Consider the following 25,959-nt stretch of genomic DNA (forward strand, 5'->3'; position numbering starts at 1 on the left):
GTAATTGATTGGGTTTTATTGAAGTAAGAGGGCCTCTGTCTCTTTCCTGCCTCCCTCAATTCATACGAGGCACAGTGGGCCCCATCAGTGACACTTGTCGTAGGTTGGCCAGCCCCAGACGTCTCGCAGCCTCCGCCTGAGTGCCACCTCCACTGTCCTTTGTCTTGAGTTACCCGGCTGAGTGAATGAATGTATGTGGAAGACGTGACTGCCCTTCACATGTGGGCTGTGAATCAGCTCGCTCTACTTCTTAGGGCTGGGGATTTCTGATGCCTCCTTCAAGAAGCCTTCTGGGATCCGTCTACTCAATTCCCCTTCTTCCCAGCCTCTAACAGGATTTGTACTCGCTTATAGTTCTGGCCTCATAGTTATGTGGTCCTGGAAAACACTACATGGCGGATCCCATGGGTGAAGGACGGTTCTATTCATCTTTGTCCAGTGGCACGTACAGGGCTTGGCTCTGAGTCCCAGCACACTAAAGGACTGTGGAAGTGTCACCTGCTGTGGCTGACCCAGCATCTTGCTAATAAAATTAGTTGGAACTTAAAAAAAAAAACCTGCAGTTGAATAAATTGCCATTTGGCATGTGGATTGCCCCAACCTCCCTCTTCTTTTTGTCCTTCTTGTTGTCTCTACGTGAAAGTTCCTGAGGCTAGGCACTGTGCTTCCCTGTTTGCCTTTATCCTGAGTTGGCACCTGAGAAAATTTCTAGGAAGTACTTGCTGTGTGCTGTGGCCAGCTTAATGGTGTAATTCTCTCCTGCCTCTTTAGATGGTGCCTGAGGAAAAGGAGAGACGTGGAAATATTGTAGTGACTTTCATTTTAAAATAAAGTTACAAACGAACGAATCTAGATCCACACATCTATGTGCACATACCCACGCAGGGGAAAAGGTTTTTACTTGTCAACTGAATTCTGTATTGCTTAGTTTTGAACCAAAGTCTGGCTCTGAGAAAATCTAGATTTTTAAGAATGAGCCATCCTGCTTGAAATGTGTCATCTGTTTATGGAAGATTATACCCTCCACCCATGCAAGCCTTGGGCCAGGGAAGGAATGAGATGGCAATTAGACAGGGATCCGCCGTCTCGTCCAGAAGTCTGGAGCAGGAGTGGGAAACTACTGTTGACTCTCTCGCGTATAATCACAGGATTGGGAGGGATTAGCTCTCCTGCTTTGTAACTGCAGCACATAATGTCTCCGGTGCCACCGAGGTAAACAAACGAATACAGGTGTCTGTAAAATAGGATCGTCTCAAAGAGTAATTTTAATATATTTTTCAGGCTGCAGAAGACTTAAGAAAATAACAAGCATAGTGAATGATCTTCTTCCTCATTCCATTTCTTAAAGTGTAAAGCGTTTTACTCCCATTTCACTAGACTGACACCCTCAAGTCAGGTGCTCAGGAAAGGGCCAGGCGGTGGTGTCCTGTCACCGGTTTTCAGTTTGTAAAGTCCTGCCTCATAACTGCTTGGATTCGGTGAGTGTCAGCTGTCTTCTAAGCTTCTTTTAGGTCTCTGTTTTTCTCCTGAAAAAACAATTCAGGGTCGACTCTCTCTAATTTTTGAGATCCAGTGAGAAGATTCACTCGGATATGTTTCCTGCAAAGCATTGTTGGTTATTTGAAGAAGGCTTCCCCTCACATTTCTTTTAAAAATGTGCTGCTGGTATTTACTTGGACAAGAGAAGTCACTTCGAGTCCGAGAGAAAGACCCCCTGCGTCTGCATAGTTCCAGGGTCTGGCCCCAGGCCGGATCTCCCACCAAACCAGCCGGCATTACCCCCTTTCCCAGCTGCTGACTTCGCTCTTGACACAGCGTTCCAGATGGGTGTCATTTGTCCCAAAGTCTGACCGGGTCAGATCCATTCTGATGTGGGTACGTGCACACGTCCACGTTTTATTTACAGAGCCGTACTTTTTGTTCACTGGTAGTGAGTCAAACTGATGTCTTTATGCACCAGGATTAGTTCTTAAGTTTCTTTTGAAATCTTCTTTCATAGCTTGTGTTTATCAAGAAAGTGGATGAACGTGGTTTTAAAGACCATCTGTGTGATGGTCTTCAGGGGATTGGTGACTTGGGGTTTTGGGGGGAACGGTACATCCTGAGGAGAGTCGTCTCTGGGAACAACTCAGGTTCAGTAAAGCTTTGAAAGGTGTGTGCGTGTTTCCCTCCCCGCGTTTCCAGGCCACAGGTAGGCGGCGGGCACAGCCGGACGCCCGCCTGCAGGCGAACGCAGCCTGCGGGCAACACGGCCGGAGCATCTGTTTGTAGGCCGTTCGGTCAAACCTGCCGTGTCTCTCTCACCCTTCAGACTCGCTGTCCGTCTCCAGTAACGATGCCAGCCCGCCCGCCTCCGTGGCCTCTCTCCAGCCCCACATGATGGGGGCCCAGAGCTCCCCGGGCCCCAAGCGCCCGGGCAACACGCTGCGCAAGTGGCTGACGAGCCCGGTGCGACGGCTGAGCAGCGGCAAGGCCGACGGGCACGTGAAGAAGCTGGCGCACAAGCACAAGAAGAGCCGGGAGGTCCGCAAGAGCGCCGATGCCGGCTCGCAGAAGGACTCGGACGACAGCGCAGCCACCCCGCAGGACGAGACGGTGGAAGAGGTCAGAGCCCCCCGGCCTTTCCCCTGGAGTCGTGGGGATGCTCGTTTGTCGTGGGAACACGCTCCTTCGGTTCCCTTTCCCGTGGGTCCCTGTGACTGTCCGCTCGTTCCATCCCCCGTTAGCAGACTGGATTCGGTGGGGACGGGCGGGCCCTGGCAGCTCCGTGTTGACCTGGTCGGGACCCACGGTGGCTCCCGAGAAGGAGCGCAGGGTTCCGAGCGTCCCCCCAGGCCTGCTCCAGCGGGAAGCAGGCGCCCTGCCGGCCCAGCCCGCCTGGCCCCACTGCCACAGACAAGCCAGGAGGTGCCGCTCAAGCTGCGAAGGTGCAGGCCGTCCCTGAGCTCAGCCTAGACCATGGCCGCAGCGTTGCGCAGGCAGGGCCCCAGCTTTAGGCGTGCAGGGGCCAGAGGGGTGTGGGTGTCTTCAGTTCATGCTTAACATCTGTCCTCCCCAGCCGACACAGGGCGAGCTTACTTTGCTAACCAGTAAACACTGGATCGTTCCCACGTCATTACAGATATACGGTTATCTGCCAGCCGGGAATTTTTGTAAGTTCCCTTTTCATTCAGGGGTGGGAGCTTTAAATTACACCGCAAGGAACCGAATCCCTTCGTGACCCCCAGGCTAGCCTGTCGGGCTGGTGGTGGCAGTGAGGGGCCCTCAGAGTTTTTAACTGAGGCCCGCCACCCCCAGCCCCACCCAGCTCCCTCAAAAAAAAGAAAAAGGCAGACAGATAGGATAAGATTTGTATCGTTTAATTTGTTTTGCAGACATGGGTTTTCTGCTGCTTTTTTCCTGGGCACGTTCTGCCCTGGGTTTTCACTGCAGTAATGTGGTTTATTATGTCCTCATCTGTCTGTTTTCTACATCTGTGTCCTCTTAGTAGAAATAAAACTGACAACTTTTCTAAACGTGAAAGCCGAGTAAAAGTAATGTGAGACTAAATTCAGATTCTTCCAGAGCATTTTGAACTGTATTAGTCCTCATGCCATTATAGTTTCAGTGAATTTTATTCTAGCAAGTTATCGGAAACAAAATGGAAGTAGACGAGAGGAACTGAATGAGAGTTATTAAGGGTTCAGGCTTTTGAACTGGTCCCCGGGGATGGGGTGGTGGTGGACGACGAGATGTGTTCAAAGCCTAACGGATAATGTTGGCGGTCTCTTCAGAAGACATGCGCGGGGGGGCCCTTCTCCGGTCCGAGTCTGCAGGCAAGGTAGCTGGTGTGCAGGAAGGGATGAGCAGTTCCCATCGGGGGTGGAAAGAGCTTGCTCCTGATTTCTGTCCCCTCCGTTCCTGTGCCGGCCACACTCCCCCCAGTTCACCCTTTAGGGCTCTGTCTGTGACCTGATGTTGACAGTCGGGCCTGGAACGTGACGCGCGGACGCTGGTTTGATTTCAGAGGGGCCGGAACGAGGGCCTGAGCAGCGGCACACTCTCTAAGTCCTCCTCGTCAGGCATGCAGAGCTGCGGGGAGGAGGAAGGGGAGGAGGGCGCCGACGCCGTGCCCCTCCCCCCGCCCATGGCCATCCAACAGCACAGCCTGCTGCAGCCGGATTCACAGGACGACAAGGTAAGGGCCCCACCACTAGCACCAGCGTCACAGCAGGGCTGAGAACAGGCGGCGGGAAGCTGTGCGGCCTGTTTTCACCCCACACGTAGGAATACCAGAGTCAGTTTAGAGCAAGCAGTGGGCCAGCACGTGTCGTTTCTCCTGCAGACACGTTCACTGCATTTTTAATAATGCTTCAGTAAGTGCTGCCTCTAAAGTAACTTTATTTTCTTTTTACTGTACTGACCAGTGTCCCTGAGACAGGAGTCAGAGAAATCTCACGCAGTCTTGGGGGTCGCAGCCCTGAATGAACACTAGGCCATCTTGCTCTCTCTGCTAGGTGTTTTTGCACACGGGCGTTGTTTCCAGATGACGTGGTGCTGCTGTCCAGTTGGTCTCCCCAGCGTGCCTGCCGTTAGTGCCAAGGGTCACCTGGGGTGCAGGGACAGGTGCCAGGGTCTAGGAATCGGTTTACAACCATGAGTCTCCTCTTCAGGTGTATGTGGAGGCTTCAAACCAATCTTGGGTTTTTGTTTGTTTGGTTAGTTCTTACCTGATCTACAACAACTTTGTGCATCCCAGGTGTAGAGCCCTAAAGTATCAAAATGGAAAGCTGGTAACTGGCTCATACATCCCCTTACGTTCTGGCCCCGGTGTGCTTCCCAAGACTGGCAGGTGTTGAAAACCATGCTATGAAGTCATCACCGGAGACCTTTTCTTTTTTGGCAGTAACGAAGTTTTCTGAGTAAAACAGATGTTTTCATCATTTTCCCCATTCTTCCTCTTTTTCCTTCCCTGACTCCCTCCTCCGTGCTAACACGGTCATTTGCTGGACTGCCTGTGTTTTATGATCTGGACTCTGCCCCGGCCCTGTGACCGACAAGTGTGAGGCCGAGGCCGAGGCCGACTACACAGTCGTAGCCTGGGCAGCCATCTCCCGCCTCCTCCCGCTTTGTGGCTCGGAGTGCGCGGTCAGGGCGCTGCGGGTCTTGGCTGAGGACGTGGCTTGGGTTGGAGTCTGCAGTTTGGGGGCATCTGAGGTGCTGGCCGCGTGCTGCGGGAGCTGAGGGGAGGTGACAGAGGACCTCGCCCCCTGCACAGAGTAGCCTCGGCAGGAAATGGGAATGCGTCACTTCTCAGACAATTCCTAAACTGTTTTGTGGCATTCTAAGCGATACCTTCTTTTAAAGCACAGAACTGACATTTCTCAAATCTGATGGTTAGCCAAAGTGAGGTGGAGGGCCTGGTTGACTTGTTCCCCCAAGAAGAGTGTTTTTCTCCATTTGGAGAGTGGATTGCACAGTGTACTTTGGTTTGCTAGAATCATGTATCAGTTGCTGCGTTACCTCATTGGGTATTAATCAGTAGCAGCTCTTCATTTGCAAAAATCTGTAGTGATATTCCCAGCGAGTATATTACCTTGTGACTAATATTTTGTTTTGTTCTGTTTTCTCTTTTTGTAAACTTTCACTGCAGCATTATGTTGATTTGTGTTCTGTGTCTGTTTTGGCTCAGTTTCCTTACCTCTCCATTTGAATTTTTTTCTTCGTTTTCTTCACCCCATACTCCAGATTTCATTAGACCAAACCAACATTTGTTTTGCAAAGCACATACATGGATCCACATATGTAAAAGCCTTGTTGTGAATGTACAAACCCATATCTGTCTACTGTGAGAAATGCATCGTTAGGACAGCTAGCCGTGTGTCGCATGCTTCTCTGCTGTCCTTAATATGAAGCAAGGTTCATATTATGCCCTCTTCTAGTCTCCAGTTAATTGATGGCACGAGTAATCTGCAAACACGCCGTGTTTGCTAATTACTGAAACTTGAATTCAGTAGTCCCTCCCTGAAATTCCTTAACTGTCACCCCCTGTACACCCTGATTCTAGCCGTAAATGGCATCTGGTAGCTTGTGAGGCCACAGATCTTCTGTACTCTGCACTAATCATTGGGGAAATGGATGGCACAGAAAATGGTGAGCTCGTCCCCCTCTGCCCTGTCTGGTCAGTGCACCCTGGTTCCTTTCCTTTTCTTTCTTGTTTCTTTCTTTTAACCCCATAAACACAGGAAAGCCGTTTTTAGTATCCTGTTTTGTTTTCTGGGTTATTTAAGGATTCACTCATTAGAACTTAAGCCTTTCATTCTTCCGTTGATCAGATTCCGTACTTTTTTTTTTGCTTAGCCACTTGCCTTGCTGGCTGTTGCCAAAGTTATAGTAAGAATCTCCCCGTGCCCAGTCACCTCTTTTGAAAAATATTATGATGTTACACGACTGAGGATTAAAAACAGACTTTGTCTGCTTTCCACATGTATCCCAGACAGGTTTTATTTAATATTTCATGTCAGAATATTGTAAATTTAAAAGGATGACTTTAAATAAATGCAAACAAAGACAAACTTGTGGTCTTTTTGTCTGGACTTACTTTGAAAAAGAGCTTGAGCTTGCAGGAGAATTTACTGTCTGTCCGGTGACTAACGTGAGGCATTCCCCCTCCCCCCTTTCTTTTTCTTAACTTCTTCCGTAGGCCTCTTCCCGGTTATTAGTCCGGCCCACCAGCTCCGAAACGCCAAGTGCGGCCGAGCTCGTGAGTGCGATTGAAGAACTCGTGAAGAGCAAGATGGTAAGGTTTCCCAGACAGAGTGAGCCTGAGCTTTGGAAACCGCTCTCGGGGCTGCTGAATGTGCTTGGGGCGTGTTACACAGGTGGAGACCCCAAGGCCACCCTCCCTTCTGACCACCCTGCAAGTTTGGGGGTCCCCAACATCACCCTCAGGTTCAGTCATTGGCTTGGACGACTTCCAGAACTCAGAGAAGGCGTTGTACCCACAGTTGTGGTTTATACTGTGAAAGGACAGATTCAAGTCAGCCAGGGAGGAGGTGACACGGGGCAGGGTGCAGCTGTGGTTCAGGGTTCAGGCTTCTAGCTGTCCCCTCCCGGTAGGGTCATGCAGAGTGCTGACGTCTCCTGTCCTGACAGTGGTGTCTGACGTCAGTGCATGTCACACACGGAGAGTCTGGCCAGCCAGGGATGCTAACCCGAGCCCTGGTGTTCAGAGTGTTTATTTGAGCTCAGTCATGTACGCAAGACTGACTGCTTGCGTGGCTCCCGTTTGTCCCCTGCTCCTCCAGAAATCAGGACCCCACGTGGCCCAAAGCCCCCAGCAAGAGTCATACCGTTGGCATAGACGCTCTGTCTTGGCCCAAGGCCCCTCTGTAAACAAACATTCCTGTCAAGCAAGATATCCCAGGAGATTGGAGGTCCCTCCCAGCAGCCAAGATTATAATCCATTCCTGCACCCTCACTGATAGCAGTGCTAACACCATTACGGCTGTGGTCGGGTCGGGTCGGCCCCACTCGTCCACGGTGTGCCCAGGCTCAGTGGTACCCACAGATAGGTTGACAGTTTCTTTTGCTGTCTCTGAGGTCTTTCTTCCGGATTTACAGTGTACAGGAGAGAAAAGCATGCATTATTATGTAAGGGCTTTATTTTCTGAGTGACCTCTGCATTTCCAGTTGGTCAACATGGATTTGTTTAATAAAAGCCCCAAAGTCAACAATACTGATTTGAAGTTAGATAGGTATGCATTGCTTCTAACTGATTCAAAGCAATTCTGTGTTTCTTCAGTTTTCCTATGAGATGGAAAAACCATTATTGGCAACAACATTTACATTACTATATCCTACAACTCCTGTAAAGTGACTTAACATCATTTAAATGTCACCTCTCTGAAAATAAAAGCCCCCAGCCTCTCTTACCAGTCCATCTTCCAGAGGTAACCACTGTGACCAGTTTGGTAGATTTTCCTGCAGACGTTTTCTCGGCAGGTGCACACATATGCGGGGAGGTGAGAGGGACAGGATGCTTGTGCCTGCTCTTTCTTTCAGAGTGGATTTGTGGAGTTTTTAAGATTTTGAGACTTAGTATATCTTGAGGATCTTCCCACATCAGTACATACATATTTACTTCATTTTTTGTACTGGCTGCACAGTAGTCCACTGTATAGATGGCAGTGATCATCTCCTGAGGGCTTACTCTAACCCAGGCCCCATTCTAAGTGCTGAGCATATATTAACATATTGGAAGTCCAATGAGGTAGGTACACACTATTGTCATTTTATTTTACACATGAAAAAACTAAAGCCACAGAGTTTAAAAACAACCAGCCACGAAGGAGCAGAGACCTCATTATGCTATAATTTATTTAAATACATCCCTAGTAATAATACGTACGTGTGTATGTGTGTGTGTATAAAGTTTTCAGTTTTGCACTACTGTAAACACCCATGTTGGCTATGTGTGCGTGGTTGTGTCTATAGGGTAGATTTTCGACCTTGGAATTGCCAGATCAAAGAGTATACTTTTTAAGTTTAGACATTTATCTTCCTTCCATCAGGCATTAACTGGGTAATGTTAGATCATTCCCATTTCTTCTACCCCGAGACAGCTTCTAATCAATCATCTGATCATTCTAGTCATCAGAGACTGCAAAAGAAACTGTCAACCTATCTCTGGTACCACCGACCCTCAGCACACCTTCAGACACTTCCACACTAATGAAACTATGGCTGACTCAGTCAAGTGGGGATTCTGTCAAGAAAAGCTCCAGACTGTCTCACTCCACCATCACTGGAATTTCTTCTCAGGCAGTCATGTTCTGAAAGTGACATGATGGGCTTGGAAGTTAGGAAGGTTGCTAGTACTTGGTAGATAACCCAAGAACTTGACCCCACTGGTCAAGAATCTGGGATCATTGCAGTTTGAACTGCACTGAAGCACATCCTGGCTGTCTCTTTGAGACAACTTGATTGATGGTCTAAACAAAGGGTACTTAAGTTGTACCCAGTGAGCTTTCAAACACCCTTAAACATTTTTAAAACAGTCATTTATACTCCTCAGTTATATGATCATTAAAATTATTCTTGTCTAATAATTGAAATAGTTTTCCCAAGCAATGCTCTGAGGCAACTCTTTGTCACCCTGCCAGGCCATCATTGTGCAAGTACCGACATCGCATTCCATTTTAAGTGGACAGAGATTGGTTTCTGATTAATTCAGATGCGCTTGCAATGCAGAGGAGGTCTACGACACGGTTTCGTTCAGCTCTTACTGCTTTATTCCTTATTCTCAGTTTTAAGGCATTGAACTTTACCAGTCGAAACTAAGTTCTTTCTACTCACTTACGTTTCTCCTTCAGTTAACAGGCCTAAAGCTCTTGGCGTCGTGGAAAGGGCGTAGGTTTTGGAGTCAGGTAGACTTGTGTTCAAACACTGCTGCTTACGCTTAGGCTCTCTGAGCCTGTGTCTTTTAGCTCTACGCTCGGTACAAGTGCTGTTTGCTGCTACGCTGCTAGCAAGGTCCCATCCACATGGGCAGAGTCACTAATGCCTGCCCTTTCCCTGGTGGAAGGACCGTATTTATGCTGTTTGGGATGGACTCACCCCCTCTTCATTGTCCATGGAATGTAATCTAGATCCTGCCCTCTTTTTCTGGCTCAAGGGACACATTGCTGTGTGTTGATTTCCTGTCACTAATCCTCTGATGTCAAACGAGAACTGCTTTTTGTCAATGAAAACTCTGAATCACGTTAATACCCTTTAGCCTGCCCTCTCACGTGACCCTGAGCTCCCCCTGCACACTTATCACGTCCCAGAGATGCATAGTCATCTGCCCCCGTTTTCTTATGGGTGGCCTCTCAGGCTGTAGCGCCTTGGTAGTAGAATTTGCACACTGAATCAGTTACCCTTCAAAAGCTACATGTTAGCTTAACTGGACTGGGAAGAAGCTGTTCAGCTCTTGTGCAGCGTGATGTTCAGGCACCTGAACTTAACCCTAAAACCTGCTGAGTCCGTCGGAAAAATAAAAACTACCGTGAAAACTATTTCCTGGGATTTTGGCCTCTCTCTCATCCCCACATTCCTGATCCTACCAGGATTTGGAAGAGGATGCGTCTTGCCTGCACGTCGTTGGCAGTAGGGCAGCAGTGGCCAACAGCCACAGCGACTGTTTGAACTTGACCCTGGGGTTTTCTTTTCTTCGTCGATTGAAATATAAAGGGAGATCTGAGAAAGAATGAAAATAAGTGAAATAAACATCTACCTCAAGAATACTAGAAGAGCAAGAGAAATTAATGAGTTGGAAAACAGAAAAACAGAATAAATAAAACCAAAAACGTGTTCTTTCAAGAAGTAATAAACATCAGGTAACCTTCTCAAGAAAATAGAGAGGAGGCACAAATTCACAAAACATGGAATTATATGGGAGTGGCAAACTAAGGAAATTAAAATAACCATAACACCTTCTGTTAAGCTCTTTGAAAGTCAATTTCACAACCTGGAAATTTATCAAAACTAACCTTAGAGGAGATGGATTGTCTGTGCAGACCTGCCTGCATCTAAGGAACAGAGGGAACCTGCCCATAATACACCACCAAACCCGTGGTGCTTCGCAGATAGATAATCCATCCGACTCTGTGACGTCCCAGGAGTTTCAGTCCCGTGGTGGCCTTTCCCTGGTCACGCCGCCTGTGTGAGAGCTGGCGGGCAGGAACACCAAACCACCATCGTGTCCGCTGGGGCATCTGCACCCTCTCCGGCTGCCCAGCTGGGTTCACGCCCAGCACCTCTGTCCTTTGGGGTCCAGACAGCCACTCCGCCAGCCGGAGACCAGAGCTTCACACACCCCAGTGAAGCACCCTGCTTGCAGCTCTGTTTGAAGGGACATCTACAGACATCTTCTTGGTTTTCTTTCTTTTTTATCACCATTGAAAGGAGCAGAATTGAATCCAACGAGTATCAGCTGTTTCCTTGCAGACCTAGACGGGAGACAGTGCGAAGCACCCCGTCCTCCTCCAGACCCCTGTCGCCGTGATCCATGAGCACAGAGCAAAGCCCTGCTATTTCCCGCAGAGTGCTGGCTTCCAGTAAAGGTCAATAACTATTTACTTAAAAATAAGAATGCTGTTTTCTCATCAAGCCCCGTTCCTTGACGGTTTATCACAAATAAGCACAGCAGTTGGTATGTTTCCACAGCTCCGTGGGTTTGGTGAACAAAATTACATGGACAGACTTTGTGTCCTTAGAGCTGTGCTTAGTGACAAAGCCCGCACTGGTCTGCTACCCTCAAGGGGAGAAAATTGGACGAGCATTGACGGTTTTGATTTGATAGGAAATGTTAAATGTCCTGAAGTTTGTATTGAACTTTTTGTTTGAAGATAAGCTAATCACACTTTCCCAGTTCAGTTGATAAACTACCCCTTGATCGTCTCTGTATCTCCAGCTGGGTGCTTGGGAAATTTTAAAAGAACCGTAACCCATACCCCTAGGAGCTTTAGGAATTCAGGGTAAGAAGCACAGTTAATATGTACCAACGAGAAAGCAATCAGCCGCTAATCGTTGTTACATTAATCCAGGGGCAGAAGTCCACTTCCGAGTCAGATGTGTTGACCACACCGCAGAGCTCTGTTCGAGGTTCCGCAGGGCATACGACACTGAAAACAGTCACTCGTGAAAACCAAAATCCAGTGGGGAGTGAGAGTCTAGGATGCGTCATCGAGACAGCATGACGGCTGCTGCTGCCCAAGAGGAGGGAGGTTGCAAGTGTCCAGAAACAGAGATCCGTTTCGCTGGGCGATCTGTGGGTACTGACGCGGAGTCAAGGCTTCGTGGATAATGAAGAAACAAAGCCCACGTTCTTTAACGCAGAACGCTGACGTTGCCATGTAGCCACCACTAAGGGACCCTGGTGATGTGCCTGGGGTCGGCTGGCCTGACGGAGGAGGTTCCACGCACTGGACAGGAATATAACCGAGAAGAAAATGGCTACGTTCGAAATTCGTGATACGTCCAGAGATGGGTGCAATGCTCTGCTGTACACAAGTTGTATCATTTCTAATTATTTGGTGACAAAGAATAGAATGTATTAATGCGTATAAATTCACTGTCCTCTTTGTTCTGACTTATTTACCCAGCTCCTCTTGCTCCATATTGGTATTAATAGTGGGGGTTTTTGTTACCAAATACCGTGTAGTATCACAAATGTGGATCTTCTCATTTTATAGTCCGGCTTTCTGTATTTTCTGGTTTATGAGATTTTCCGATCCTAATTTCAGCCTCGTGGACTGTAGGCTGGAAACATGACTGGTGGTCTGGTTTTCTTTCAGGCTCTGGAGGACCGGCCCAGCTCACTCCTTGTTGACCAGGGAGACAGTAGCAGCCCCTCCTTCAACCCTTCCGACAACTCCCTTCTCTCCTCCTCTTCGCCCATTGATGAGATGGAGGAAAGGAAATCCAGCTCCTTAAAGAGACGCCAGTAAGAGATGTTTCCAGTGTCACTGTCGGCTGTGCTCTGGTCTTTGTCGCCTTCAAAAATGTGACTGGGGTTCATCTCTGAATCAGGGCAACCCGGAGATCCAGGGTCTCTCTTAGAATAATTGTGTATATGTTTGAAATTCTCTCAGAACCTCTTAAGGGTGCAGTAAGCCTTAGCTGCAGGTGTTTGTGGTTTGTTTGTTTGTTTGTTTGTTTTTCTTAGAGTTTGGAAAAATGTTCGTTTGTTTTGTTTTGTTTTGTTTTATAAGCTGTATGCCCAGCGTCAGGCTTGAGCTCACAACCCCGAGATTAAGAGTCACACATTCTTCCAACTGAGCCAGCCAGGTGCCCCTATAGCTCTAGTTTTTGTTATTTGCATGTTGTACTTTATTTATAAACGATACACGCATGTCCCTTGTCACTTCTAGGGAGAAAGTGCTGTGCTTTCTATCATACGTATAGTTGTGAAGGAAAAGAAAGCAACATAAAATCAGATGTAATCTGATTCAAAATACTTGAATATTTTTCAAACACACCTTCCTGATAGCGTCTCAGTTCCAGTAAAGCTTACGGTAAAAAGAGTCCTGAAAAACATTACAAAAGGTTTAAACTTGCCTTTGGAGAAGAGGGAAAACTTGTATGCTGCGTGAGGGCAGATACTGGATTTTACTGAGTGCTCTCTCCCAGCAGTCTGTATCTGGTACGAGATGCCCACTCAGTGCTGGTCGAATGAACAGACCAGCAGACGTTTTCAAGGCCGGCCGAGGCGGTTTGCTTTTCAGAGCAACTGATTGTCTCCTCTTATCGGAGAGGCCTTAAACAGTTATGAGTGGTCAGACCCAAGGCTTTAAATATCTGAGTTAAAATTTTTTCTTACATGTCCAGTGAAACTTAAAATAATTGTTTCAAAACAAAACAAACTTGCTTCCTTTAACGTTATGCCTTTATGACAAACCTACGTCTAAGCCTCTCTTTATTGTCTGTATATGTGATCAGAGTCCACAGCGGTCATGGGTCATGTACATGAACCTGTAAGTGATTTGGGACATTCAAGAATTAGAGACCCAATTGTGTAAATTTGATACATTACAGATCCGGTCCCAGCAGGAGTCTGACCTGACAAAAGCAAAGTGCTAAAGAATTCATTTAGAGAATGAAGAGTTGGGGTCCTAACACTCGTTTTTCTCTCTCTTTCCAGCTATGTTTTGCAAGAACTAGTGGAGACAGAGCGTGACTATGTGCGGGACCTCGGCTGTGTGGTTGAGGTATGTGTTTTCAGAGATTTAATAACCTATATCAGACACCGAGAGTTGTCAAGGGAGTATCAAACATGACACACCAATAACTTCTCAAAAGCTTTAAAAACATTTGACACCCCCCCCCAAGAAAACTACGTTTGTGAAAAGTGAAATTTAGCCAATTATCTTAATCTGTATTCACCTTTAAATGCTTTTTTCACATAACGCATCTTTGACATAGTCATCTTTTTTTACAGTTAAGTTTTTAAATTATTTTAGCCAACCACTGCATTTATTGTTTGGGGATCTTGCCCTTAATGATTTACAAAAGTGGATATCCCCGCAGAAACAGGAGAGCGTCAGTGGTGGAAAAAGTCAGCGTGGCTGGCTGTGGCTTCAGATCCATCCTGGATCCACCTGGGTTCGGGGCTGCTCTGTCACAGCACTAGGCCACTTACTTATACTTTTCACAGAAGAAATACAGCACTATCGTCATTGCCCAGAAGTTGCTGTGCACTGTGGAGCCACGACAAAACCAGTGCCACCCATACTGGATCCAGTCCATCTCCAGGCTGATCCGTGGCATTGAAGTTCAGGGCGTAATCATATTTGTAAACTCAACTCAGCAGAAAGCTGTTTTTATACCATAAGATACTATCGTTCTTTCAGCTTTGTAAATATATCTAGGTTGATACTTTTTGGATGTTCATTCCATTAGAAGTAACAGCTTTTACAGTTAATTGTGTAACCAAAGATGTAGCAAGCTCAATGTGTCTGCGGTTATGGTTAACAGTAAAATAAGTAACTTGAATTTCTTAAGAGATTCCAGTCAAGGCTGAATCCCATTCAAGTTAAATGGAAGTTGTAAGCCACATTTTAGCAACATATTTAATCAACTGCTGTTAAAAAATCAATTTATGAAAGGAATGTTGTTAAATTCTCATTTAACGAAGTATGTAGATAATCCAAAAAGAAAAGGAAATCTGTTTATATTATGCTGAGAACAGAGGAGATATGTTTTTGGCCAAATATTTAATGTTTGCAAGCTGATAAGATGATTTGTTTTTGTGAAACCATTTACATTTAAATGTCTTCAGTTCCTTAGAAGAATTTGGATCTATTAATTCCCAATAGTTCAAGGAGAGAAAATCTTGGCATGGTGTATGACCATACATGTGGTGCCAGTGAAAGACACTTTTCATATAGGATTTTTGCTTGTTTTTAAACAAAGAAAGGGTTGTGAGGCATTGCATATGTCTGTTTTCTTCTTTATGAGCGTTGATCCATAAATCATTATCTGACTCCAATACGTTCACTGAAACAAACTTATTTGTAAATGCTCACAGGGCTACATGGCTCTCATGAAAGAAGATGGTGTTCCTGATGACATGAAAGGAAAGGACAAGATTGTATTTGGCAACATCCATCAGATTTATGACTGGCACAGAGAGTACGTAAAATGCATGCCATGCCTGATGGTGCACACCCAGCGTCCTCCCTTGCCAGACTGCATCGTGTCAGGCAGATGGTGACGGGTGTTTACCGGTTCGCTTCCTTTTATTACCTGTAACCTCGTGGAGGTAGCTGGTGCAAAGGAAATACAATGTGCCAAGGAGTTTTGTGGTAGCATCTCGTGGCCAGGGGAAGAGTCTCTTCTGTGTGCTGGTCCATCCGGGAAGCCCGCCTGGGGGTGGCTGGCCTGACTGCCTGAGTTCAGAACCTAGTCCTGACCTTGAGCCATTTGCTTCCCTTCCCTGTGTCTCTGGCCTTCATCTGCACAATGCAGTTCATAGTCTTACCATCCACCGCACGGGGTTTTTGGTGAAGGGAGACTGAGGTAACATGTAAAGTGCTCAGAACAACATCTATGTAGAGTAAGCTTCAGTAAAGTTTCTAATTAGAATTGCAGCCATCTGTTGAATAATTACAAATTATTTTAGAGGGCTTTCAAGATACTGTTTTTTCCAAGAATTTTAATGAAAAAAGTAGACATAACTGCACACGAAAATCAGATTTGAGCCCCAATACCTTGTCACACCCGTCCTCATCAGGAGGAGATCCACATGGGGGCTGGTACCACAATACATTTGCCCCTTCAGGTCACCTTACTGCTGATTTTTTTTTAAGTTTATTTTATCTATTTCGAGAGAAAGAGAGTGAGTGTGAGCAAGCACGAGCAGGGGAGGGACAGGGAGAGGGAGGGTCCCAAGCGGACTCCAAGCTGTCAGCACAGAGCCCGACATGGGGCTCCATGCCACAAACCATGAGATCGTGACCTGGGCCGAAGAGTTGGATGCTTAACCGACTGAGCCACCCAGACGCCCCACCTTACTCCTAATTTTAAAAATCCTTAACCATTTGCGGATTGCTTAATGCCAGCTGTTGATATTGTTGTGGGATGTTCCAGCTGCACTGTTCTGTTCCCATGACCTAGATTGGCCGCCTGCTTTCCTGTTTTTATGTGCATTCCTGTCCTCTCGGCCTAGAACACGTTCCCATCACTTTCGAAGCCCAGGTCAAATGATCACTGTCAATTAGACGCGCTCCCTCCTCTTTGCAGATAGCATACATAAATGTGCTTTTTAAACTGTAAAATCCTATGCAGATACAAGGAAGGGTTATCGTGGTAGGTGTATCAAGTAGTGTTTTGTTACTTCTAAATGTATCTGTCCTAATAGAGTGTAAAACCTTTGAACCCAGGTACAGGGTCATCATTTTCCTATTACCCCATAGTATCTAACTCAGTTGGACTCCTAAATACAGAATGGTCAGCTTCAGACACAGCGTAATTCATAGACTTCCCAAGAAACTACAGCGAATCTAAGTGTAAGAAGGGGTCTTTGGTGCCACTCTCTAGTCTGCCACTTCCAGGTCTGGTTCGGGAGCTGTGACGGGAGGGGAAAACGGCACAGTGCTCCTGGGACGACCACCTGGAGGTGGGGCCTGCCACGGGGTGCAGAGCTATCTTAAAACCCCAAGTGCTAGAAACTTCCACATAGCATTCATTGATGTGCTGGTTTGCGGGTTAATAAAATACCAGACAGGGCGCCCGGGTGGCTCAGTCGGTTAAGCATCCGACTTTGGCTCAGGTCGTGATGTCACGGTTTGTGGGTTTGAGCCCCACATTGGACTCTGTGCAATCAGCACAGAGCCTGCTTGGGGTTCTCTTCCTCTCTCTCCGCTTCCCCCCACGCGCTCTATCTCTCTATATATGTCAAAATAAATTTTAAAAAAAACCTTAGGTAAAAAAATAAAATAGCACACATAAATATCAGCGTGGGTAAGTGATCACTAAGGTGGGCAGATGTCTTAAAGTCAGCTGTGGCCCAGAAGGGAAAAAGAGCGGCTGTGCACAGCTCTTCTGTTTCTGTGCTTACACCTGATTTCTGCCTTAATGGGAGCTAATACTCCTAACCTAGAGGCTAATTTGGATAGTATTTAAGAAAACTTTATAAAACTGACACAGGTAACATATTCAGTATTTTACATCTATTCTTACCCAATCTGAGCTCCCTAAAAATTATCATAGAATGAATATGAATCTCAAGTTTTCAGAAATAAAAACAAGCAATCATCTTGGAAACCTTTATTTTTTTTCTCAGTATTCAGCCATGATACATTATTGCTTACGTCCTTAAGAAAAATGAGACAAAAAATGTGGATTGTCCAAGAGAAGGAAAGGTTGCCAGTCATGGGACGGTCTCATTCTGCCTTGTCTTTTTTAACTGTGTGTCTCTTGTGGTTTCTGTCCTAACAAAATGTTTTTTGTGCACGTTACATTTCTTAAGTGCATACCTTACATTTTCCAGTTGATCGTGTCAAAACAGACTACTTTGAAATATAAACCTCAGTCTAAAATCAGAAGACCAGGGGCACGTGGGTGGCTCAGTCGGTTGGGCGTCCGACTCCAGCTCAGGTCATGATCTCTCACAGCTTGTGAGTTCGAGCCCCACATCGGGCTCTGTGCTGACAGTTCAGAGCCTGGAGCCTGCTTCAGATTCTGTGCCTTCTTCTCTCTGTGTCCCTCCCCTGCTTGTACTCTGTGCCTCTCTCTCTCCCTCTCTCTCAAAAATAAATAAGTAAATATTTTTAAAAAATTTTTTAAATAAATAAAAATAAAATCCGAAGGCCAAATTGGAAATGGCTCTAATATTTCTCTTCTCATTTCAGCTTTTTTTTAGGAGAGTTGGAGAAGTGCCTTGAAGATCCAGAAAAACTAGGATCCCTTTTTGTTAAACATGTCAGTACAATAACATTATTTATGTTCTGTTCTGATATGGTCATGCTTAGTAACTGATTTTTCAGATTAAAGGAGAACTCACTGGTAGTTTACAAAAGCTCTTCTGTTGAGAATAAAATCAAACCGTGCAGTGTCAGCGAATTGGAATTAAGCCCCCCTCTTGGACACAAATGACCTGCTTTCCTGGTCACCAAGCCCCAGCTGGCTGTTTAGCTCAGGGCAGTACAGAGTGGCCAGAAGGACCAGAGGCAGACCTGAAGCAGAACATCTGGGGATGTCTGTCTGTGGACAAACACGTGTTTAGTGAAGACGGTGATGTACCTAAACATACAGGAGGTTTCGCATAGGAGCCAAATATATGTGCAGATCTGAAATATGTTAACATTAAAGGTCTCTTTAGGAAATTCTTCTGTAAAAAAAAAAAAAAAAAAATCAGTGATAAGAGTTTTGGCATTTTTTGCAAACCTCTTGAATGTCTGCCTTAACAGAAAACAGATGGATTTTTTAAATATATATATCTACTTCTATATTCATTCTATTGTGGAATTTTTTGTGGTTAAAATCTATGAAAAAAAAATCGGTCCTCATACAGATAGAGCTGGAAAAGTACGAGTATTTTGATAGTCTTTTCAGAAAATTATGGCTAGTTTTCTGAGATGTTACACCAAAACTCGAACAAGTGACAGTATCATAAAGCTCAGCTACCATGTGGAATCGGACAAGCCCTTGCTGGACTTCTCCCTTGCTGTCAGGCTAGAAGCCATGGAGGCAGCTCCCATTTACAGGCTTTCACCCTCACACCAGCTTGTGAGATCATGCATTGGTCAGTTGGAAGATACTGGTTCACCAGGTTAGATCTTCCAGATGCTGAGCCATTTTGTTATACAGTATCAAAAAGTCAGAATTGTTCATGTCACCACCCCTGTTTCTAGACCAGTCTTTAGGTGTTGTCGAGAAAACAGTGGCAGGTGTGGGTTTTCCACAGTTCTCTACCTTGACAGCTCAGAGTTTTATTATTAACAGATACTGCCAGTTTGCCTTGGAACGACACGCTTCTTTTGTTCACGTTCCAGAAAACGTCTGCCAGATACCCAAGTATAAGTAATTGCATTTTGTGTCCATCCTTCTCTCAAGTAAAAATGGCGGTCCTCAAAAACCAACAGTTAATTTAGCCCACAGCTCAGTGCCACAAATGGTTTTGCTTGAGACAACCCATCATATGCACCAGAAGTGTTACGAGGGAGGACCTCTGTTTTGTCACAAGAACATTAAAAAGATATATACTCCATGGTTGAGTTTAAATAAAATGGACTTTTATTACTGAATCCGGGACGTTCTGCGGTAAAACTGGCAGTCTTCTGCCAATGTGTGGGGGTGAATATTTGCCAAGATGCCAGCTGGTTTTACACATCAGCACGAAGAAAGGGGTAAATGACATCTTAGTATTAGTTGGAAAGTAGTTTTGACCCTCTGGATCCCCTGAAAGGCCACAGGGGCCCCCAGAGCTCTGCACACCACACTTTGAGCATCACCGGATTGAGGGATGGCTTGCTGGGTACCTGTCTCCCTGCCTTCAGCATTTGAGATTAAAGAGACTTTTCTTGCGTGCTAAAACCAACACTTTCCAAGACCACTGGGCCATTTGGAGGGGCAACAGTAATTCTTCATTTGAAACCAAGAACCCCGTCCTCTTGTTGCCCCTGGTTGCTATTTGCCGGGTAAAGTGAGGGGTCTGAAATTCCTAAGGGGGTGATGAGGACAGACTGCTTTGGGGGCCACAAAGCAGAATGCTACCCTAGTCATGTATCTGGAATGTGCTCCCACGGGCCTGAACCACAGTTTTAAGAAAATTTCCTTTATGAATGTGCTGAAATGTGCATGTACTCTTATATTCTAGTTGAACTTCCAGTTGTTTTAACCCATCTGTTTGCCTTTTTCATTCCTAGGAGAGAAGGTTGCACATGTACATAGTTTATTGTCAAAATAAACCAAAGTCTGAGCACATTGTCTCAGAATACATTGATACCTTTTTTGAGGTAAGACCCAAGATGGAAACAAAGCATTTCTGAATCTTTTGTTAAGGCTGATGTCAAAAATTAAAATATCATGTTTGCCAGGAACGAAGCAAGTCTCAGGAAGTTAGCCTCAGTTATAAGAGTTCTGAACCTGTTTCTTTCCTGTAAGTCAGAGAAATGAGTAGGAGTTCAGCCTGGGCTTGTGTACTCCCTTAGCTTTCAGAAGACTGGGGTCATTGTTAAAATAAAGGGGTTTATTTAAGCAGTTTTGAACCTAAGGCTCATTACAGATTCAGAATAACTCATGATCTAAACGTTTAGCCTAAAAATAAAACGTGTTTGTATGAATAAAAGAAAGCAATTGAAAGAAGGTCTTTAAACAAGGAAAAAAGACTTTTAGAAATAGCCCTCGGACGTTGAAGAGGCCACTCTGAGAAGTCGTGCGGGCCTGGTTGGGTTTTGTGCAGCGTGGCCGTCTTCCCCACTGCCTCTCCTGCCATGTAGCTAGCATTTCCGACCGTTAGACTGACTCGACAACCGCCTTTTAAAAGACAACACTTAAGACCTTTCTTTTCTCCTTTAAAACCCCAGGACCTAAAGCAGCGTCTTGGCCACAGGCTGCAGCTCACAGATTTGCTCATCAAACCAGTGCAGAGGATCATGAAGTACCAGCTGCTCCTGAAGGTGAGGGTTTGCTGGGTGCAGACTGGGAGTCGGGCGTTTGTTTGGTGAGAAGGCCAGACGAGTGAGGGGAAGGAAGTTTGGGCAGGTGAAGGGACTCTTTCCTGTGAAAAAATACCCAGCAGTCTTCTTCTGATTTTAAATATTTCGGAGTAAATTTCTTAAAATCTAATAAGGCACCTTTACATCAAGGTCTGAATCAAAATGTTAGTTGAAGTGAACTTTTTCCTCACCACAGAACCATTTTCCTGGCTCTGTCGACTTTATATGTTCCCTCATCTTCCTGGGGTCCTGAGTTAAGTTCAAATGTCAGTCCCCACCTGTTGCTTCTTTTGGCTCTGACAGGGCTCAGGACCCTTGAGTGGTTTAGATTTCTAAGCACGATTCAAGGCAAAGCCACACGGTTTTCTGGGACAAAAGTGACTGTTGAAATGTATTGAGATTCCTTCGAATATGAATATATAACTTGGAAGCTGGGTATCTACAGAGATCAGAGCTGTCTTGGAGTAAAAGAGGAGCCATTACCTGCTTAGATTTGGTTGACTTTGCTCTGCTACAGCTTGAAATCCACGTAAGGGTATCTTTTCACCAAGTTATTGGGAGAAAGAACTGAGAACACGCAGCTCAAGTGCCTGCCCCGGTGCCTGGCACATCAGGAATGATTCACAAGGTTAGCTGCGTAGCTGCTGTGTGATCATCGCCCCTATCATGTTCTCTCTGTGCTTCTTGCAGGACTTCCTCAAGTATTCCAAAAAAGCTAGCCTGGATACATCAGAATTAGAGGTACCTACCTCCCCCCAGTGTGCTGGCCCAGCTTTCCCTTAATCCCCCCATGTCTCCCATGTCTCCCAAGCAGCCCACTCCTGGAGGAGTCTGTCCCTGGGGCCTTGAGTCCCTCCACTGGGATGTGCCCTGTGTACACGTGGGGGTAGGGAAGTCGGGAGGTGGACTTGGGGGTGGATGTGAGGGTGAGCACACCAGCCCTCCCCGGAGGGCGCTGACCATTGGTGCTATCTCTCACATGCGCGCGCTCTCTCTCTCTCTCTCTCCCTCCCCCCCCCTTCCCTGACCCCCCCCCCCCCCACACCTGCAGAGAGCGGTGGAAGTCATGTGCATCGTACCCAAGCGGTGCAACGACATGATGAACGTCGGGCGGCTGCAGGGATTTGACGTAATGCGCCCGTTGTTTAAACTCACCCCTCTGGCTTCTGTCACTTTCTCTGGTCTTGGATTATTTATCTCCCCAGTAGAAAGCTGATCCTTTTGCCTGGTTTTCTGTCTTCTCTCACTTTACTTGAACCTGATTGATATTTTCTTTCAACTTTTTTTGATGCATTTGATTTGCTTTTTGAGGACCTTCCTCTGCTCAAAGCCCAGCGCCTGATGGCGGAAACAGGCAGGACTCTGCTTTGTCTCTTGGAGCCTCTGGTGCTGTAACAGCAGAGTTTCCTTCCCCGGCAGGTGGTGGGAGGCGAGGGGCCCCTTGCACATCCATCGTCCCTGGGAGCTCGACTTCAGGGTCGCTGTGTTCAGTGTTACTCTACCAGACTTCCCTAGGAGTTGCCAGACTAGGCATATTATACATTGCCTATTAGTACCTTAAAAGACATTCAGAATTTTTTAAAATTCAACTACTGAGTAAGGAAAGAGGGCAAGTTTTTGCTTTTCTTGCCTACTGTTCTACTAGAGAATTAGGGTTTAAAGTTCGGGCTCTGTGCTTCTCAAGAAAGCACAATCTCCTGGAGGGTTTCTGAAAGCACAGGACCCTGTGTCTTTCTAATGGGTCCTGCCAGGGTGCCCGTGCAGCTGGTATAGGGATTGTACCTCGACAACCTGGTCTAATGGGTCCTGCCAGGGTGCCCATGCAGCTGGTGCAGGGATTGCACCTTGACAACCTGGTTCAGTGAACTATTTATACACTTTCAATCCACCTTGTCTTCGATTGTAACGGAGGCGAGAGACTCCTACAGAGGTTGGCAAGAATTTTGTCTAGATGACTATTCTGTTGGGGGCTAAGAACTCATTATAATTAAAGAAAATTTTAAGCTCTTTAAATTAATAGAAGAAATATACATTATTCTATGGGAACAAGAAAGGAAACAGAACTTCCTGTATCTTATCTTAGAATGCAATGTTCTCTTCTCTTCCTTTGCACCTCCCCCCACCCCTTTTAGGGTAAAATTGTTGCCCAGGGCAAGCTGCTCCTGCAGGACACATTCTTGGTCACGGACCAAGACTCGGGACTTCTGCCTCGCTGTAAAGAGAGGCGGGTTTTCCTCTTTGAGCAGATCGTCATTTTCAGTGAACCACTTGATAAAAAAAAGGGCTTCTCCATGCCGGGATTCCTGTTTAAGAACAGCATCAAGGTAATGTGTGTTTGTGTGGACACACGGACCCGTCACGCTGATGAACTGTTTCCTTTTCAGTGATGAAATGTCTTGATCCTTTGTTTATTAAATGTTTGGAGAATTTCCTCAGATATTTTAGAACTTGTAAAAATTCACTCCATCCCTCAACTGTCTGCGTTCTGAAGTGGCTGTTGTCTTGCACGCATCCCTGTGTGTCCACAGCCGTTTCTCGTCATGGTTAAACATGATGAGAAGACCTTGTCTGGGCTCGTTCTTGTGTACCACCATTCCTGTGACCACATACAGCTTAAGTTCAGAGTCACGGATGTGGAATATTGCTCTAAGACCAGAGCAGAAAGCTTTCCCAGTGTCTTATTCTTTGCCTCCAGCCGATGAGGACACACTGAGCCATCAGAGCTGGGCGTGGGGCCACAGGGGTAGATAAGACAGGCAGTCTGTGCCCTGGAATAGCTTGTTCTCTGAGGAAAGAGAAACACAAATAAGTAAACATAAGTAAAATTGTTGCAAACGGCCTCGAGTCCTATGAACAGGACAAACCAAGGGCAAGACAGAATAAAGCAGAGGAGGGGGCTTGAGGGCCTAGCACATGGTCCCTGGGAGATGCAGCCTGCTCACCCACCTCTCCCTCCCTGTTCCTTCCACGTTGGCAGCCATGCAGCCCTGAGCTCAGAAGGGAGGTGTGCATCCCTGTGCTAGAGCCTCCTACCGTCTGAGCCCTGAGGTCTCAGCACCCAGGTGGGACACCACACCATCCAGCTCCCCGTCAGGCTTCTGGTAGCCACCTGCAGTAGCCTCCCTGCTTCCCCTCCCTCCAGGCTGGGAGAGGCTCTTCTGCCCAACAGGACGTGGGAGGCATCAGGACTGGGCTGCATGAAGCTTCGGGCCTCTCCTGCCTCCCACTGTCCTCCGAACGTCTTCCTCCTGACAGACTCTCCACTCCATTCCAGCAGCATAGAAACCCTCTATATGTTCTTTTCCATGTCCTGCTTCTGTAAAACTGTCTTACATGTGATACCACATATAATTTCATAACGCGTTATACTAATAGTCAGGGTTTTTGGTGTTTTTTTTCCTTCAAAGTTTATCCATTTTGAAAGAGAGGGACAGAGAGAGGGAATCCTAAGCAGGCTCCACACAGTTGGTGCGGAGCCCAGCATGGGCCTCAGATCCACAAACCGCAAGATCATGACCTGAGCTGAAATCAAGAGTTGATGCTTAACCGACTTAGCCACGCAGATGCCCCAATAGTCAAGTTTTTAAAATGGCGTCATTTTATTTCTGGGGCAGAGAAGTCAGGGATACACAAACACCGGGTCATCATAAAGGAGTCAGAAAACCGGTAATTCCCAAGCCCTCGTTTCTAGTTAATATTCAAGCACTTAGTGAAATTCTTGGGAATCCCCTTGTCCCTGAGTTAAGAGAATCACTGAAAAGCATCAAGATGATGATATCCAAGGCAATAAAGATGACGGCTCAACCAAAAAAAGTTTGTTTCGGTTTTGATGTAGGATGAACTTTACATCGCACCTAGCTGGTGGGAATCCATGTGCTTTCATTGTTGGTATTGTAGTAAAATACACACAAATTTACCACCTTGGCCATTTTTCCGTGCACAGCTCAGCGGCATTAAGGACATTAAGTACGTTCACATGGTTGAATCAACCGTCACCACTGTCCATCTCCAGGACTCTACTTATCTTGCAAAACCAGAATTCTGTGCTCATTAAACCACCACTCCCCATTCCCCCCACCAGCCCCTGGCACCCACCATTCCACTCTCTGGCTCTGTGAATTTGACCACTCAAGGTACTTCATCTAAATGAAATCAGAACCATATCCATCTGCTTGCGACTGGCTTATTTCACTTCGCATAATGCCCTTGGGGTTCATCCAAGTTGTGGCATAGGTCAGACTGTTCTGTTTAGGGCTGAGTAGTATTCCCTTACTCATTCCATAGCCCACATTTTGTTTATCTGTCCATCAGTCAGATGGTGAATAATGCTTTAATTTTTTTAAGGTGAGTTGCCTTTGCCTGGAGGAAAACGTGGAAAACGATCCCTGTAAATTTGCTCTGACATCGAGGACGGGTGGTGTAGTGGAGACCTTCACTCTGCATTCGTCTAGTCCAAGTGTCCGGCAAACATGGATCCATGAAATCAACCAAATTTTAGAAAACCAGCGTAACTTTTTAAATGGTAACGTGTGTTCTTGTCTTTCTTTCTAGAAATCTACACATTTCTATTTCTGTCTCTCTTCTGTCTACTGTTACATACCTAATAATGACAGGACATATTTAGCACAGACTGTGTTTCAGACACTGTTCTAAGCCCTTGTTTTATTATCACTTCATTTCCTTTTCACAGTGACCCCTGGTGGCAGGTACCACTATTATTCCATTCTACAGACGAGGAAGTTGAGGCACAGAGGGGATTCGTAATTTATTTCAAGCCCCACAATTTCTTCATTGCAGAGTCAGGATTCCAAGCAGGCCAATTGGCCTTGTGGGCCATGTCCCACACAGTCTCTCACACCATTTGTGCCCTGGAGCCCTGTCCTGGGAGGGGAATGCTTGAGAAAAACTGAGGCAGCAGACAGAGGTGGCCCTAGATGTCGGAGACATTTCTCCAGTGCAACTTTGAAACTTGGGTTGGCTGGCGTTGCTCATCCGTACCTTCCACTTGCATTGGAAAACAAGACATATTTGTCCTTCCCAGCTTCCATGACATGAGTGATTACAGAGGAGCCATCAAAGCACCTTAGGGGACATGTCTTCTCCACAAGGAGATGGACCATACTGGCCTTTTTAGAGCGTTCCTTTGACTCTTTATGTCGGCAACTGCTTGCTTCCCTTTGTGATGGCTGACTCTGACTCTGGTTCTAATTTGGCGATCATTGAAGAGCTCTGAGAATTCAGCCAAAAGCTAAATACTCATCTAATGTCTTCTCTCATG

The 25,959-nt window shown here is 46.2% G+C and overlaps 1 protein-coding gene across 6 annotated transcripts in view; it reads left to right on the top strand.

Moving 5' to 3' along the window:
* The window catches only part of TRIO (trio Rho guanine nucleotide exchange factor), a 357,996-nt gene that overhangs the window by 313,046 nt on the left and 18,991 nt on the right, over positions 1-25,959 (top strand). For 5 of the 6 annotated variants that reach the window (XR_009257727.1, XM_058715891.1, XM_058715883.1 and 2 more), the window contains exons 35-47: positions 2,312-2,604; positions 4,007-4,177; positions 6,683-6,778; positions 12,318-12,466; positions 13,664-13,730; positions 15,050-15,153; positions 17,874-17,943; positions 19,890-19,979; positions 20,550-20,642; positions 21,372-21,422; positions 21,733-21,810; positions 22,814-23,005; positions 25,026-25,203. Coding sequence is in view for 5 of the 6 variants with exons in the window: in XM_058715891.1 (XP_058571874.1) it covers positions 2,312-2,604; positions 4,007-4,177; positions 6,683-6,778; positions 12,318-12,466; positions 13,664-13,730; positions 15,050-15,153; positions 17,874-17,943; positions 19,890-19,979; positions 20,550-20,642; positions 21,372-21,422; positions 21,733-21,810; positions 22,814-23,005; positions 25,026-25,203 (1,632 nt within the window). In the remaining variant the exon portion in view is untranslated. Of the gene's footprint in view, positions 1-2,311; positions 2,605-4,006; positions 4,178-5,632; positions 6,555-6,682; positions 6,779-12,317; positions 12,467-13,663; positions 13,731-15,049; positions 15,154-17,873; positions 17,944-19,889; positions 19,980-20,549; positions 20,643-21,371; positions 21,423-21,732; positions 21,811-22,813; positions 23,006-25,025; positions 25,204-25,959 lie in introns of those variants that run through there. The other variant, XM_058715900.1, reaches the window with a different exon arrangement.

Source organism: Neofelis nebulosa, chromosome 1 (assembly GCF_028018385.1).
Source record: "Neofelis nebulosa isolate mNeoNeb1 chromosome 1, mNeoNeb1.pri, whole genome shotgun sequence".
NCBI lineage: Eukaryota > Metazoa > Chordata > Mammalia > Carnivora > Felidae > Neofelis > Neofelis nebulosa.